Source organism: Telopea speciosissima, chromosome 6 (genome assembly GCF_018873765.1).
Source record: "Telopea speciosissima isolate NSW1024214 ecotype Mountain lineage chromosome 6, Tspe_v1, whole genome shotgun sequence".
NCBI classification, from domain to species: domain Eukaryota; kingdom Viridiplantae; phylum Streptophyta; class Magnoliopsida; order Proteales; family Proteaceae; genus Telopea; species Telopea speciosissima.
The window spans coordinates 52,954,018-52,971,140 of NC_057921.1; the positions used below are offsets into that span (position 1 = coordinate 52,954,018).

The 17,123-nt window shown below is 38.8% G+C and overlaps 1 protein-coding gene across 1 annotated transcript; it reads right to left on the reverse strand.

Annotated features, from left to right (window-relative positions):
- Positions 1-9,217: 9,217 nt before the first annotated feature.
- Positions 9,218-12,995, reverse strand: LOC122665920 (serine protease SPPA, chloroplastic-like). The gene is made up of 3 exons (XM_043862048.1): positions 12,498-12,995; positions 10,600-10,783; positions 9,218-9,288 (listed from the first exon to the last, which is right to left on the reverse strand). The coding sequence occupies exons 1-3, from the start codon at positions 12,975-12,977 to the stop codon at positions 9,218-9,220; spliced, it is 735 nt and encodes a 244-aa protein (XP_043717983.1). The 5' UTR covers positions 12,978-12,995.
- Positions 12,996-17,123: the final 4,128 nt, after the last annotated feature.

Genomic DNA, 17,123 nt, shown 5'->3' on the forward strand with positions numbered 1-17,123 from the left:
TCCATCACAGTGTGACTAAAATTACACATCATATACTCCGTCTTTGTTCTACTAATCTTAAATCCTCTTGTTTCCAAGGTTGACCTCCAAATCTCGAACTTAGAATTAATCCCTTCTTTTGTCTCATCCACCAAAACAATATCATCAGCAATGAGCATACACCTGTTAGAGTATATGTATTAGGGGTACATTAGTCTCTGTTTTTATTATAAGTCACATGGAGTTGTAATTTTATCCTTTTTATTTCGTTTTACCTTGTACCTCCCCTATGAGGCCTTTGTAATTCCTAAAAGTGTTTTAAACAAATCCTAACACTCACAATTCTCTCACCTCTCTTCTTCTTCTTCCTCTCTTCTCTTCTCTTCTTCCTCTCTTCTTCCTTGTTCAGCTGTAAACCATTGTTCCCCAACCATAATCTAACATTTTACATATTCTAACCATGGTACTAAATCTCATTTCGTTTCGGTGTTTCGGTCTGACCGAAATTTCCGAGATACCGAAATTTCAACGAAATTTCGTCGAAATATGGTATTTTTCTGTGGGTGTAAAATGCCAAAATGACCGAGATTTCCGAAATTTTCGAAACAAGATTACCGAAATTACCGAGATTTCCGAAATTTCCGAAACGAGATGACCGAAATTTCCGAAATATTCGAAATATTGCACGTGACTTTTTCAATATCTCGCAATATATCGTGAGTCCACGATATTTCGTCGAAATATGGTATTTTTCCATTTCGGATTGGTATCGTATCTCGGACAGCTCGAGATATACGAAATTTGGCGAAATATCGCCGAAATTTCGCGAGATTTTGAACTATGATTCTAACTACACCATGGGATCTCATCTTGAATGTTCTTCTTTAGATCGTCCATGATAAACGCAAATAGATATGGGCTTAAGGCTGATCCCTGGTGTAACCCAATCGTAATTGGGAATTGCCTTCCCTGACCTCCCACAGATTTCACACTAGTCACCACGCCCTCATACATATCTTTAAAAACACCCGCGTATTTTCTAGAAACTCCTCTCCTCACTAGGACACACTGGATTAAATCTATAGGGACTCGGTCATAAGCTTTTTCCAAGTCAAGAAAGACTAGATACCATATCCTAGTAGACTTAAATACCATATCCCATAATACGTACTAGAATTTAAAGGACTCTAGATAGATTAAACCTAGTGACTGGTGGGGCTGAAGCCCAGATTTCAGTTCTAGCAAACTAGCCGAAATCAAAATTTGGGAAAATTAGGGTTTTCCACATTTCTCAAAGTTTCTTTATATATACAAATGGAACAAATTTGTTATTAAAGATTCCCTTATGTGCAACGGAGGTCTGGAGACACCCCAGTAAGGAGGAGTGATCTGATTCCGATTGAAGGAGCTATAAGAGCTAGGGGCAGGCCTAAAATGATCATAGGTGAGATTATGAAGAATGACATGCATAGTCTGGGTCTTGTGCCAAGTATGCCCTCAGATAGAGCCTATTGGAGGGCAAGGATCCACGTTGTCGACACCATGTAGCTGAGATTTTCCTAGTTTCCTGGGCTATCCTCTTTCCTCTTACTTTCATCTTTCATTTTTCATTTCTCACTTTCTTGATTTCATTTCTTCATTTTTATCATTCCTCTTACTTTCCTTTCCCTTTGTGTGGACCTCTATTTTCCCTACACTGATTTGAAAGGATCCGTGTAGCCAACCCATTTAGTTGGGAAAAGGCTGAGTTGTTATTGTTTATGATTTTTTAATTTCACATCATCAAACCAAGCCAACTAATTTTGTCATTTTAACGCTTCGTCCTTCATCTAGGAACAATTAAAGTAGGAGAAGAGGGAAGACCCACTTTACAAGTAGTGATGGCATTGGAAGGGTAATTGGGTAACCCTCTTGACCCAGACCTATATGGGTGGGTATGGCATTACCAAGATAGGAGTTGAGTCAAGTTTGAGTTCCAGACAACCCCAGGCCAAGTACTCTTCCCCCCTCCCCTCCCCATACACACACACACAAAAGAAAAGGGGGGAAAAACTGTAGGTTACCACCCTGAGTCCCTGATTATCTTGTAAAATTGGTTGGGTCCCATGTCTGTTTCATAGGGCAAGTCAAAAGTGAGCAGTATTTTTAGCTGGGTGATCCCTCATTGGCAAAAGTCTTCTTCGCCCTACCTTGTTGCCATCCTTCTCGTACTACCTTGTTATCATCCTTGTTTTCAGTTGATAAAATAATTCTAATTGAGATTTCTCAAAGTTCAAAGATGAAGGGAAAAATGGTAAAATGACAATTAATTGACTTGGTTTGATGATATGGGAATTAAAAAGTCACAAGAATACAACTAATTGTAAAAAAAAAAGGGGCGTATCTAGTGCATGAGGCTCCTGCCACTGTGGGGTCTAGGGAGAGTCATAATGTTCGCAGCCTTACCCCTGCTTTCGCAAAGAGGCTGTTTCCTGACTCGAACCCGTGACCACTTGGTCACAATGAGGTAACCTTACCGTTGCACCAAGGCCCGCCTTCAAGAATCCAACTAATTGTATGAAATCATAAGTAACTCTTGAAAACCAGGGGAAATTTTTGAGAAATGTGGGAAACCCTAATTTTCCCTCAACAGTTTTTACCAGCAAGAAACACATCCATAAAAAGGACGATGGTATACCTAGTTTGGTTTTTCCAATTTACATTTTCAGACATACTTTGAACCAGTCTCCCACAAACTTCTACTCTCCTAGACACAGGGAATTAGCAGAACTAATTTCAGAAGGAAGAAAGGGACTTGATAAGTATACTAGGCCTTAACAAGGAACTCTAATTTGCAATATGCTATACGAACTTTACAACAATAGAACCAATACTCAGCTGGCACTGAGAACCCTTCTGAGCTTCACTAAAACCAACCTAAGTTTCTGTAGGCTCCAACTAAAAGGAGCAACAACTCAGTTCAAAATCTCAATCCAATATGAGGGCATGGGTGGGTTAAGATTCCAGTCCTACAACAACAACTCAGCCTTATCCCAACTAAATGGGGTCGGCTACATGGAACCTTGCAATGACAAAAGATTGATAAAAGTAAAAAAGAAAAGAATATAACAGCAATAATGACACAACTCAGCATAAATCTAACTAAATGGGATCAGCTACATGGATCCTTGCCCTCCAATCAGCTCTATTCAAGACCATACTTGGAGAAAAGACCTAAGCTAAGCATGTCTTTCCTCACCACTTCTTCCAGGGTCATTTTAGGCCTTCCCTTAGCTCTTTCAGTGCCTTAATCTGAATCAAGTCAATCCTCCGAACTATAGCATCTGAAGGCCTCCTTTGAACATGACCATGCCACCTCAGATGACACTCTCGAAGCTTATTTTGAATAGGGACAACTCCCAAATTAGCTCTAATATGATCATTCCTTATTTTATCCTTCCTAGTTTTGCCACACATCCATCTCAACATCCGCATCTCTGCAACACTTGGCTAATCTATATGGCGCTTTTTAACTACCCAACATTCTGCACCATACATCATAGCCAGTTGTATGACAGTCCTATAGAATTTTCCTCTAAGCTTTAAAGAAATATGCCGATCACACAGTATTACAGACACATCTCGCCACTTCATCCATCCTATTTTAATCTTCTAGGCAACATCATCATCTATATCACCTTCTTTATGTACGATTGAGCCCAAATATCTAAAATAGTCACTTTGTGGGATCTGCTTCTCAGCAATATTCACTACCTCATTAACCGGTCTAGTGTGGCTAAAGTTACACACCATATACTCCGTCTTTGTTCTGCTTATCTTAAGGCCTTTTGATTCCAAGGTAGATCTCCATAACTCCAACTTGGCGCTTTTGTCTCATTCCAACCCTTAAAAAAAAAAAAAAAAAGTAACTAAGCTGCTCTAATCACTATTAGAAACTAGAACATTCACCTGAATTAAAAAGAACTCATAAGCTTCTATGTACCTTAACTAGGATTTCTAATATGCAACATGCATATAACAACCGCAAAACAATAGAACCAGTACTCAAGCTGCTCAAGAACTTACAAAGAACTCCTAAGCTTCTATGTACCTTGACTAGGAATTCTAATATGCAACATGCATTTACAACCTAAAAATAACAAAACCAGTACTCAGCTGCTAAAGCACCCTTCTAGGCTTTGCTGCAACCAACCTTGGCTTCTATATGCTCCAATTGTTAGAGAATCGAAGAGAGTAGGAACTGAATTCAAAAGCTCAAAAACTCTATTCCAATATGATGGAATGTGTGGTTATAGTTGGAATTTAGGTAATGAATGTATGTAAGGAAGAGGGAAGGAGATGGGAGAAGAAGAGAGGAGGAGAAGAGAAAATAGAGAAGAAGAGAGTTCGGTGGTGAATGTGTATTGTGAATCTCTTCACAACTCTTTTACATATTGCTCACTTAACTTAGAAAGGAAAATTACATCCTTGACCCCTTATGCTAAAATAAGATAGCTAAGAGAGGTAAAAGGAAAAAAGGAAAAGAACACATTACATCAAGTTACAATATAACATGCATGTGCCTAAAATACCCTTATGAACTCAAATACTCCCCCTCAAGCTAGAGAGTAAATGTCATACATTCTCAGCTTGCAAAAGAGTACTGAACTAATGAGAAATAAGGCCCTTGGTGAAGATGTCTGCTAATTGATCACCAATTCTCACAAAAGGAGTACATATGCGGCCGAAGTCGATCTTCTATTCGATGAAGTGCCTATCCACCTCAATATGATTTGTCCTATCAAGTTGCACATGGTTGTGGGTGATACTTATGGCAGCTTTCTTATCACAATAAAGTCTCATAGATGCTTCAGTATCAAACCCCAACTCTTGGACCAGCCTCTTCAACCATAAGAGTTCACAAACTCCATGGGTCATAGTCCTAAACTCTGCCGCTACCCTAGATCTGGCTACCACAGGTTGCTTTTTGCTCCTTCATGTGACCAAGTTGCCACCCACAAATGTACAATAGCCTGATGTAGACCATCTGTCTGAAACAAAACCAGCCCAATCAACATCAGTATATCCTTCAATTCTCAAACGATTGTGCTTGATATATAGAAATCCTTTTCCTGGGCAAGACTTCAAGTACCTGAGGATCTGGTATACAACATCTAAATGCCCACTCTTGGGAGCATGCATAAACTGACTCACCACCCCAACTGCAGAGGTGATATTTGGACTAGTCTAAAAGAGATAAATCAATTTCCCTACAAGCCTCTGGTATTTCCCTACATCAACAAGAGGGGATCCACAATCTCCTCCTAGTTTATGATTCTTATCAATAGGAAAGTTTGCTGGCTTGCAACCCAAAATTCCTGTCTCTTTCAGTAAGTCCAGCACAAACTTTCTCTGATAGATGTTTATTCCCTTCTTAGATCTTGACACCTCAAATCCCAAGATATACTTCAAATCCAAGATCTTTAATCTCAAATTGTTGAGCCAAATAGGACTTTAGTCTCATTATCTGAGCCTCATCATTCCCAGTCACCATAATGTCATCCACATATACAATGAGGGTTGTGATAGTGTCATTACCTCATCGGGTAAATAGTGTATGATCAGCTTGGCTCTAAGAGTACCCAGTCTTCAAAATGGCCTGTCTAAACCTCTTAAACCAAGCCTTGGGAGACTGTTTGAGACCATAAACTGCCTTTTTTAAGAGGCACACTTTCCCTTCGACTAACGGAAAGGTAAAGCCAGGAGGATTCAGCATGTATACTTCCTCTTCTAAGTCTCCATGGAGAAAGGCATTCTTCACATTCAGCTGGTACAATGGCCAATCCCTATTTGCCGCCAAAGATAGGAGAGTTCTAATTGAGTTGTTTTTAGCCAAAGGAGCAAAAGTTTCCTGATAGTCAATGTCATGCACCTGACTGTATCCTTTGGCCACCAACCTGGCCTTAAATCTCTCAATAGTACCATCTGATGTGTACTTAATGGTATAAACCCATCTGCATCCAATTGGAACTCTCCCCCTGGGTAGATCAACCAATTTCCAAGTACAGTTCTTCTCAAGAGCTATCATCTCTTCAAACATTGCTTGCTTCCAATTTGGGTCAACCATGGCCTCAGTAACATTCTTGGCAATGAAATTGGAGGAAAGGGCAGCAGTGAAGGGAATATCTATAGAGGAGATAGCATCATAGGAAACAAACTGGGCTATGGGATTAGTACAAGCTCTCTTTCCCTTTCGAATAGCAATGGGAAGATCTAACTCAGAGAGAAGAGAGGGAATGTTACTTGACTGAGGAGGATGGAGCTCAGGTGTGGATCCAAAGAGGACTCTTGACATGTCTTCTTCCTTTACCAGCCTCAGTCCGGGAACACAACCTCGGAACTGCCAAAAACGCCCGACCAATCTTCCTCAGTGCTCTTCTGGGTGAGGAAGAAAGAGCAGAATACATGCGCCTATTATAGGAGTTTTCCGATGCATTCGCATGGAGCTATGCGGAAATGCCTGGACTTGATCCGGAGGTCGCGATGCATCGTCAACATATCAGGGAAGATGCAAAGCCAGTGAAGCAACCCTACATGCACACAATTGGGTCCTTCTCATTACTAGAACCACCACCTGACTGATCACCAATATCAATCACATCTACTTCTTTGTGTTTCTCAATGTCAAGCATAAAAGGAGAAATAGGTAGGAGGATAAAGAAAGGGAATATCATTAGAAGCCTTTTCACTCCCACTATTCTCCCCTAAAGAGGATGTTGATGAGGAGTAAAGAATGGTATGGATTCAAGGAAGGTAACATCTTTGGAGAGGAGACGCCGACGGGAGGAAGGATGGTAGCAATTGTAGCCTTTGGTAGTAAAGGAATAAAGAGGCATTTGAGAGCCGTGGGATCAAGTTTGGTCCAAGAGGATTTGTTAACATTAACATAACAAACACACCTAAAGACCTTGGGACGAAGAGAGATATCAGAAACCTGAGGAGACAAGGTTTCCAAAGGAGATTTGGAACCAAGAAGTTTTGTTGGCGTTAATGAGAAAAGTAGTAAGAAGAGCATCAAACCAAAAAGTCTTAGGAGCATACATGCCAAATAAAAGACTCTGAGTGATCTCCAATAAATTACAATTTTTTCTCTTAGCTACCCCATTTATTGGGGTGTGTCAACACAAGCTAGCTAGTGAATAATGCCATTATCAGTAAAGAAGTGTTGGAGGCTGCCAAACATATACTCCCCCCTTTATCAGAACAAACAATTTTGATTCTAGTTTCAAACTGAGTAAGAATCATCTGATAAAAAATTTTAAATGCATCACAGACATCACTCTTATGTTTCATTAGAACTATCCAAGTAGTGCGGTAATAGTCATCAACAAATGAAACCAAGTAGCGATAGCCAAATAAAGAGGTAGTACAAGAGGGTCCCCAAACATCAGTATGCACAATATGAAAAGGAACAGTAGATCTATTACCCTAATATGGATTAGATGAACGACACTAACATACAAGGTTCACATTGAAAAACATGAGAGGAAGAAAAAGAAGAGGATAAATGAGGTAATTGTTTCCTCATTCCAACAAAAGAGGGATGGCTAAGACGACTACCATAACATTACAGAATCCACAAAACTACTATCACTACGTCCACACACATAGGACTGAGCTGTAGGCAAAATAGGTGGTCAAGGTTCAAGAAGATAGAGCCCTTTCTCCACACGTCCACTACCAATAATCCTCTTAGTCACCAAATCCTGAAAAAGATAGTAAGAAGGAAAAAAAAAGTGACAAAAATTCAGGGATTTAGTTGAATGACTCACATATAGAAAATTAGTGGCACAGTTAGGGACATGAAGAACGGAATCAAGAGAAATGGAAGATGTAACAAGAATACTACCCTTATCAGAAATGGAGGAAAGGGAGCCAACAGCCACCCTGACCTTATCCCTACCGGAACAAATGGTGTAGGAATCATAATAGTGGGACATACCAGTCATGTGGTCAGTAGAACCAAAGTTGATGCCTCAAAATGGGGTTGTGGTAAGAGTGGATGTGGAGGCCTGCAAAACTAAGGAGGATGAGGAATCTGGCACTGAAGGTGTAGAAGGTGAGCTGCCCAGGTGTGACATGATCCAGCGAAATGCTACAATGTCCTCCCTAGAGAGTAAGCCGGAATCAGCCTAAATGCTAGATAAGTACTCCCGAGTACCAGTCCCAGTCATCACAGAATGTGCTCGAGCGCTACCTCTATGGCCACCACGAACACTAGTAGATCCACCACATGTACCAAGAGGATGGCCATGAAGAGTCCAACACCTCTCTCTAGTGTGCCCAAGTCTCCCACAATGATTGCATCTAGCTTATCTCTGTCATCTCCACGGGGTGGTCCTTAGCCCACCACCGCGCCAATCTCTCTGAAAGCTAGAAGAAAGAGCAGATGGCTCAAGGGAGGAAGTAGGTTCCACAGCTACCCTCAGCGTCTCCTCATTCTGCAAATAATTGCACCTCATCTAAGGATGGAAGAGGGGACATACCCAAGATTTGTATACGGATGGGCTCATGCTCTGGGTTCAATCCAGCAAGAAGAATAAGGACACGCTCCTTCTCAAGAGTTTGGCACACCTTAGCTTCATCTTCGAGATTGGTCAGATGAAGGTCCCGATAGTGGTCATATTCCTCCCAGAGGCCAACAAAGTATTATAAAACTCATAAATTGTCCTATCACCCTGCCGCATTGTAATAATATTCTGAAGAAGTTGGTAAACCTTAGCAGAGTCACCCACTCTGTCAAAGGTCTTCAAAACACTATCCCAAATGGCCTTGGCAGTTTCCTTTTGCATAAATTTTCTCCCAATTTCGGGTTTCATCAAGAAGATCAACCAAATCATAACTATGGAGTTTTTAGTCTCCCATTTCTGATAGGTAGGAGAGCTGGGCTCTAGAGCCATAATAGTGCCAGTAATATATCCAAGTTTCCCTTTACTCCGAAGGGAAAGCTTCACAGAGTGAGCCAAGTCCAAGTAGTTGGTGATATCAAGCTTCACAATGAAGATCTGAGTATGAGGATTCTCAAAAACTAACTGTGGGGCTACCAGAGTAGGTTGTGAAGTAGCCAAACCACTCCCGGAGACATCCGAAACAGGCATAATGTAGAAAGGTATCCAACAATATAGAAAAAAATATTCAATCCAAGTGGGGAGTACACACTCAACCCAAATATACAGTCAATACAAGGGAACAAAAAATCCTAACCAAGGGAAACAAACATCAACTTTGATAAACTTCCACTTAAACAAACCCTCCAAAGGGTAGCATCAACTGATAACAACTCAAAGAGTCCATAAAAGGCAATGCATAACCATTTCACAACTAAGAACATCACACATTGTATTCCAATGCCAAAAAAGAGTAAAAGACCAATATCAGTCGTACTTGGCAGATCACAAGAGGAGTTGTGTTCTAACAGCTCCTTTTATCAACAAAAGAGGTCATATGGTGCATAGAGAGGACCCTTGGGCGATTCTAGTGAGCCATGCCACAGCCCAAACATATGCCGAGAGACAGAGAGATAAAGGGCCTGCAACAGGGAGTTAGCAGTAACCCTAGAACAGGAGGCGGCAACTCTAGAAGCTTGAAATCTTCATGTAGGCTTCAAGGTGGCTCAAAAAACAACTTGAAATCTTCATGGAGGCTTTGTACAAGACATATCTCATGCTTCTACAATCGATTCACGTAGCAACCTCCTCCTTGGAATCCTTTGTGCCCTAGGATTCCAAAGAGAGGAAATAGGAAAGCAAGAGAAGGAATACGACTCTCAGACCATAGAGCTCTGATAGCAAGTTGGAATTTAGGTAGTGAATGTATGCAAGGAAGAGGGAAGGAGATGGAAGAAGAAGAGAGCTCGGTGGTGAATTTGCGTTGTGAATCTCTTCACAACTCTTTCACACATTGTTCACTTAACTTAAGAAAGTAAAATTACATCCTTGCCCCCATATGCTAATATAAGATAGCTAAGGGAGGTAAAAGAAAAAAAAGGAAAAGAACACATTACATCAAGTTACAATATACATGCATGTGCCTAAAATACCCTTATGAACTCTAACAGTTATAAGGTGTATGTACAAGAATTCAATCCTACTTCTAAAAAAGAAAGAAAATAGTATCAAGCTCTTCTAATCACCCATAGAAACTAAAACTCTCCTAAATTACAAAGAACTCATAAGCTTGCTAATTCTCAAAACTTACTAAAAATTATATCCCTAACACTAATTCTAAGAAATGAAATAAACCATAAATATATATACCCACATGGAAAACTCTTTTAACTCTTCCTCTTCACACTTCCAAAGTATCTATGTGAACACCAAGATGATGAGAACCTTTGGAAATAGTCTTTTGAGATCTCTCAAAAGGATGGACTCAATATAGTAACCTACTAGACAATGAGGCAGAGCTAAGTGAGCTTGATGCTTTTGCAGACTATGTCTGGAGTTATTAAGGTCGCCATGTAAATCACCTCGAATAAGTGTCAAAAACTGACAAAAATGTCCACGACTTTGTCACAATCGAGATAAAATCATCAAACATATTGTAGCACTCTAATTAAAATTAAGAAACTTATGGTTTTACCTGACTTTCTAAAGTCAAGTATATGCCTCCGTATCTCTTCAACTTTGCCCCACCCGCATTTTAAGGGATCACTGTGAAGATAGATACCAGAGATTCGAGGATCATATGCTGCTTTTATAAAATTTTCACAAATTTGTGGTAGAGACAGCCCTGAAGATAAACGACTCTTTACATGATCAAATATCTGAAACAAGAACAGAGGGAAAAAAAAATAGTTCAGAATTTAGGCACAGATGCCTTAACAGTAAAGAATCCATATCAACAAGTAACATTTTAGGGAAGGAGGAGAGAGAGAGAGAGAATCCAAAGTGAATGAAGGGTTGAGCAGACTCCTAGCAGTTCACCAATGACAAGCAAAAAACTACCATTTATAAGGGGAAAGACTTAGAAACCATAATCTGATTAACATCAGAAAAGTTTATTTTTTTTAGATGAATAAAAATTTAATTACGAAGAAAGGAGAGGGAATATACAAGCCCAAGGGCCAACAAAACAGAAGCTAGAGACTACCTAGGGCGCAAAATGGAAGTAGGAAGACCCCAGGAGACAACAATGAGCCTGTTCCTTGGGGTATCCTTTACATCAACCAGGGGGAGGGAACTGGTTTTAGATGAAACATCAAAGAAGATGGCCTTCCAAATCTTGTCGAAAGAGAACAATAAGTAACATTAACATGAACAATAAGCAACATAACCATTGCCTCATTTAGTTTACATGGACAAGATTAATGATATGCAAGTCAGCATAAAAAATAAAAATACATGGTGCATATATAAATATATATATAAAAGAAATATATATATATAAATAAGAGAGAGAGAGAGAGATTTCCTAAAAGTTTTAGCCCATTCTGATAAGGTCTGAGCACCCAAGTCACCCAGGGGCAAAATGCTCATTTTCTGCCGGAAAATTTCTGAGAGCAATTTTAGGCTTTATTTTCACTGCCAGGGGGTTCCTTGGGGTGACAAACTTCTGGTTCTTATCTGCAGTTTTACAAATAAGTTCTATAGTGTTGATACTTTACCATTTGTGCTTGTATCATAGCAAATTGCTGACACTTCAGATGCAAATGATCTGAAAGCTGTTGAAACCAATCAGTGTCCATATGTCGATTGTTGGAAATTATCTAGTCCATACTTGATACTAGAATGACTTCCCACAAGTAACCAGCACTAGAGTGGAACAATGGTTTTCTTTTTCTTTTTGATGGGAGGAGGAGGGGGGGGGGGTTAATCCCCCTTTTGCTTTCTGCAAGTTGACATAGAGGCAAATATTGTGACTTCAATATCCAAAAAACTAATATAAAAGAGACAAATATAATGGTCAACTGATGCCTCAACTTATGAAGAGATGATCTGAAAAATTCCCGCTTATTAAGCAGAAATATGAATATATGAAACTAGAATATAAGAAACGAAGATTCAAGAGTTGTGCTCCAGGTCACCTGCTTCAGTCACTAGTGCATAGCATGTTGGAATAATAATTGCCTTTTTAAGAAACAACTGCTCAGAAATGCCCATTAATCTAATTAATAAATTCGCAATATATCTAACACAGAGATGTCGATAAAAATGGGTAAGCCCCACCAAGATACCAATAGCATTCCATTTACTAGTAGTTTTATGAAGATATGCCTCTAAACTTTGCACCTAGCTAGAAACAGAAATCAATTTAGTACCTGCAACTTCACATATTTTTTTGGTTAAACGAATGGCCGTGTACTGCTTATAACTGAAGATAGCAAACAACCCAATAGTCAACAAGGTAAACCATATTTTAACATTATGAGGAATTTGAGACTTTAAATCCTATTTTTTCCATGGTTTAGTTTTAGTTGAAGTGGCTGTAGGCCAAATTACAGTAACTCGCTTAAAATGGACAACAACAACAAATTGAACCTGTCCTCGTAGTTTCATTGATAACACACTGCCCTTCCTGATACGCTCCCATGGTAAAGTGAAAAGCATCCGGAGCTTCACAACAAATCTCTTCCATCCACTAAACTCCTTGAACTCAAATTCACCGCTTGGATAGCAGTCATCTTTGGACCCTATCAAGCTTCCATTATCATCCAGAGACTTTGCTTCTGATTCATCAGAAATTTTAGCATCCCTCTTACTCTCCTCCTTCGTAGTTACAGCACTCGATTTGAAAGCTCGAATTGACAAGTCCCTATGACGAATTGAGCTTGGGAATGATTGAAGAACTCGTTGATTCGAGAATAAGCTAGGGAGAGACATAGCTATTTGCGATTCGAAATGAAGAAGAGGAGATGAAAAGCAACTGCATTGATTGAGAAACGGAGACTTCAGTAAAACCGCAGAGAAACTCCGGCGACGGAGAGCCTTCAAACGCGAATTGCAAAGAAGCTTCGACATCTCGCGCTTTCCAGACAGAATCGAGAGAGAACACTTGTCAGTTGTTCCTTTTAATTTTGAAGGGAGAGGCACTAGAAGAAAAAAAAATTTTTGATAGCAAGTTAGCAACTCACTAGAAATGGATGACAAGTTTCTCTTTCCGCCACGTTGTCAGTGTGTTGCCAGTCATCCTCGTGCTGACGTGGTCTATTTTTAGCGTTTCTTGCATGTATGACGTTTTCCTTTTCTTTACACGTGGAGAGTATCACCGAGTTCGACTTTAAGCGTCAAGCATTTGACCTGCTTACCCTCAATAAGGATGGAATTCATTAAACCAATAGGAAGGATGTAAGCGGGGCCGGAATCAGGGCAGGGCTGAAGTAAGCCCAGCCTAGCCCACACTTATCCATATTGGGCTTAGGCTAATCAGGCCACGGTCTGGCCCAGCCCAAGCTTCATCCTCTTCAAGAGAGTAAAAGGGGCTTAATTGCCTAGTTAAACCGAAAAGCAAGGGTTTATTATGTTTAGCTCAATGTGGTCTATACTTCCTGGGATTAAGGGATTAAGGAGCAACGGGGCTGAAGACCCACGGGATAAAAAAGCTTTGCAAAATGCGTAAAAAGGGTGTACCTAGTGCATACATACACAATATCGTTATCGGATCTGGATTTTTGTCTAATCATACACAGACAATCTCTCTCCTCGATGTTGTAGGTTTCATATTGAGCAACTCTTTTGTTTACGATCAAACATCATGAATTTGTGTCCAAAAAAAAAAAAAACATCATGAATCCAATACACCGATTTATAGTTAGATAAAGACATCAACCATTGATGTATCAAAATCCATGATGCGTAACCACAACGACAAGGACCTATCAGATCAAGGGATAAATCAAATTCTACAAATGAGAATCTTGTTTCTTATTACCTAATACAAACTAGAACACAAAGGTAACATTGCGTGGTTTGCATACTTAAGGAATCAACGTGTTAGAAAAAGAGAAAGTGTGACATTAGCAACATGATCGTCAGTTTCTTGAATTTAAATAGTCTCATTATTTTAACGACTACTATTATGTTTTGTGGTTGAAGAAACCTGTAAAGACACACGCCCTTTGTGGCTAGGATTTTCTTGTACAATTATATATTGTAATAACATAATAAAACACGTATATGAAATTAAGTAGATTTCGAACTGAAGTTAAAATACTTGAATATTATTACTATACATGCATGTATTTCCTATAATAAAATATTATACTATACATGCATGTATTTCTTATAATAAAGTTCATAGTAGTATTTTTTTTTTTTGGCAATATAAAGTTCATAGTAGTCAACACTAGTATAAGGCCCGGATAACTGCCCTAGCCGGTTACACGACAAGTCAAGTCAATGAATACCTCATCCATGACCATAGTTGATCTTCATTGCTGATATATAATAACAATGATTAAATTAGATAGATTAATAGTTTATGTCATTTTAAAATTTTATTTATTTTTAGACGGAGCTTCCCTCCTCCCATGGAGGATGGTGGTTTTTGTTTGTTCCAAAATACTCTCATGATATCCTTTCCCGCCCTCTCCCACCCTGTGATGAATGGGATCCCAGTCAACGTAGGTGGAGGAAAACTTAATCCTTTGTTTTTTACAAAAATATATATTAGAATAAATACTTCATTCTTTTGAAATTATCTTTCCAATTCTATAAAGTTTCTTTTTGGTAAAATTCTATAAAGTTTCATGGACTATGGAGGATGGGTTTAATTTGTTGAAAGAGATGAAAGTTTTCTCATCCAAAGTCTTCTAGAAGAGGTAGGAAGAATTTTTAATGTTAAAGTTTGTTTTCATACAAATGGTTGGAAAATCAGTTATCAATTTTTTAAACCTGAGACATTTTGTATTTTAAAAACTGAGGTAAAAAAGAAATAGAAACAAAATCAAAATTGACAAGAAAACTATGAATATCATCAACAATAATAGCAGTAGTCCAATCATGTCCATCAGAAGAGCCATTGATAATAAGGGTCACCGAAAAGCAATCGAAATGTATAAGCAGACACTAAAAATTGTAAATTTGTGCAAGAAGAGCATTCCGAAGAACCTCAGCCTCCAAAGCTGAAGCAGAAAAGCCACAAAAAAACTTGCATTTTGCTGCCACAAATGAGTTATAAAAGACAAATTTTTTGAACAGTTTTTTTTGTAAAATGATTTACATTGATAAATGTATGAAAAAAAAGAGTGCAAATGTTTGTGGTACGATAGATCCATCGACACTTAAAATTTGTGTGAATTTTGTTCACTTCATCATCTATTAGTCTAAGTAAGTTTCAGCCTAATCTGATTTTTTTATTTGGAGATATAAAGCTTTGAAAATAAAGTAAAATTTCAACTTAATTACGAACGTGTTTGAATCTTTTGACCATTGAAAATATTAATGTAAAAGCTGATTAATATATAGTTGATAATATGATTGAAATGGGATTCAAGATTTGACACATAACAACTACTACCAAAGGTTGCCAAAGTTGACTATTATCATGGCTTAAAATGTTTGACCATTCTTACAAGCATATAAAAAAGGTAGTTAAATTTGAGATTTTGCCAAGTTTTTTTTTAATCATAAAAGACTTTCAATTAAGAAACATGTATGAGAAATCTATTGTAATCAACTTGATCATAAATAGATTTACCATTTCTTTTATTTATTTTCAAGGAGAACGCAAGGGTCACACGCGCACAGCAACCAATGAAAACACATTGACATATCAGGGACGGAATTTCTGCCTTTCATGGGGAGTGAGATGATCATGTTGCCCCCAACTCCTCCCCCACTCCCCACCAATAGAATTTCCCCTTATTTTTATATGCATGATATAGTTTTTGGTAAGAAAGGAAAGGTGGTGGTTAGAAAATCTATAAGGTAAAGCTAACATGTCATATAAACTGTAATGCTTAAACGTGAAGACTATTAGAAAGGCACACCATATTCACCAACCACAAAGATTGCTTTACAGTTCTTGATATGTCTGCCCCCACTTTCCAGTCACTCCTAAAACCCCCAAGAAAACCTTCTTCTATGTGTTGATTGCTGTGTTAGGTAAGTTCAGGGACAGTATTAGGTTTGAAAAATTCAATACATACACGGTGGATACATTTCACTGAACTCTTCATATTTTAAAAGCAAACCCATCAATACTTATTTGTTGATTATTTATTTAGAATAGGAAGATGCACATCATGAGGTCCATTCCTACCGACCATTCAATTTCCATTTCAATTATTTTTTATTTGAAAACGAAAAAGGGAGAGGGTTCCCTTCCACGATGCCTGAATACTAATTAAGGAGGGTTCCATATCATTATATCGAATCTTCAAATGGGATATTTGGAGGAGAGAAAGTGAGTGGGTCCCATTTTTATGTATCTTATTAAGCATCGTGGGAATACTTTCTTTTCCACTGTAAGGACAAGGGACCCCAAGATATAGATCCATTTTGTAACCAAAATTAGCTTTTTAATATAACTTTTGGGGAAAAGATCTGCACAGTATCCGCATGTAATTCTTTTGCAGTCACTCTCACAAAAAGTGAAGGCCTCACACATGTATTTTTTTGTGTTTTTTTTTTTTTTTTTTTTTTTTCCGATGTTGGAAATTTAAGATCCACATGGATTGAAACCTTTTTTAGACCACTAATTACCTTGAGCCTCTAGACTCCTTCTCACTATGGCAGCGTGGGAAACCCTCCTCGCTTTTAATTTTCTGGGAGAGAGTTTCCTGAAAGGTAGCATAGCCCTTGCATTGGAAGCGTGCACGAAATCATCAACAAGGATTTGATTTCCTCCTTTTATGAGGGTGGGGTGGTAATTTCTTGCCCTATGTGTCTGACCATAGGGTTACGTTGCCTTTTAGGGTTCTTTTTTCCCAACATTTTTTCTTGGGTTGGCATTCTCTGTGATCATGGCCCCTATGTATACGGGGGACCAATGAAAACACACACACATTAGGAACATGGGGACAAGATTTCCGCCATTTATGTGGCAAAATGGTCATTTTGCCTCATCTGTGTCTAGGCGTGGGCGATACTCCCCCCACCCCCCAAAGAACTTTTGTTCTGTGGTCACCTCTCCACCGAATCGTTATCAACTCCAATTCCTGCCAG

What these genes read in the sequence shown, in the direction of transcription:
- LOC122665920 (XM_043862048.1), bottom strand. Translation starts at nt 12,977, where the DNA reads ATGTCGAAGCTTCTTTGCAATTCGCGTTTGAAGGCTCTCCGTCGCCGG. An exon ending in CAATGAAACTACGAGGACAG is followed by an intron (nt 10,784 to 12,497) that starts GTTCAATTTGTT and finishes TTCTTGTTTCAG; the next exon opens with ATATTTGATCATGTAAAGAG. An exon ending in ACTTGACTTTAGAAAGTCAG is followed by an intron (nt 9,289 to 10,599) that starts GTAAAACCATAA and finishes AGTTGTTATCAG; the next exon opens with TTGATGCTACCCTTTGGAGG.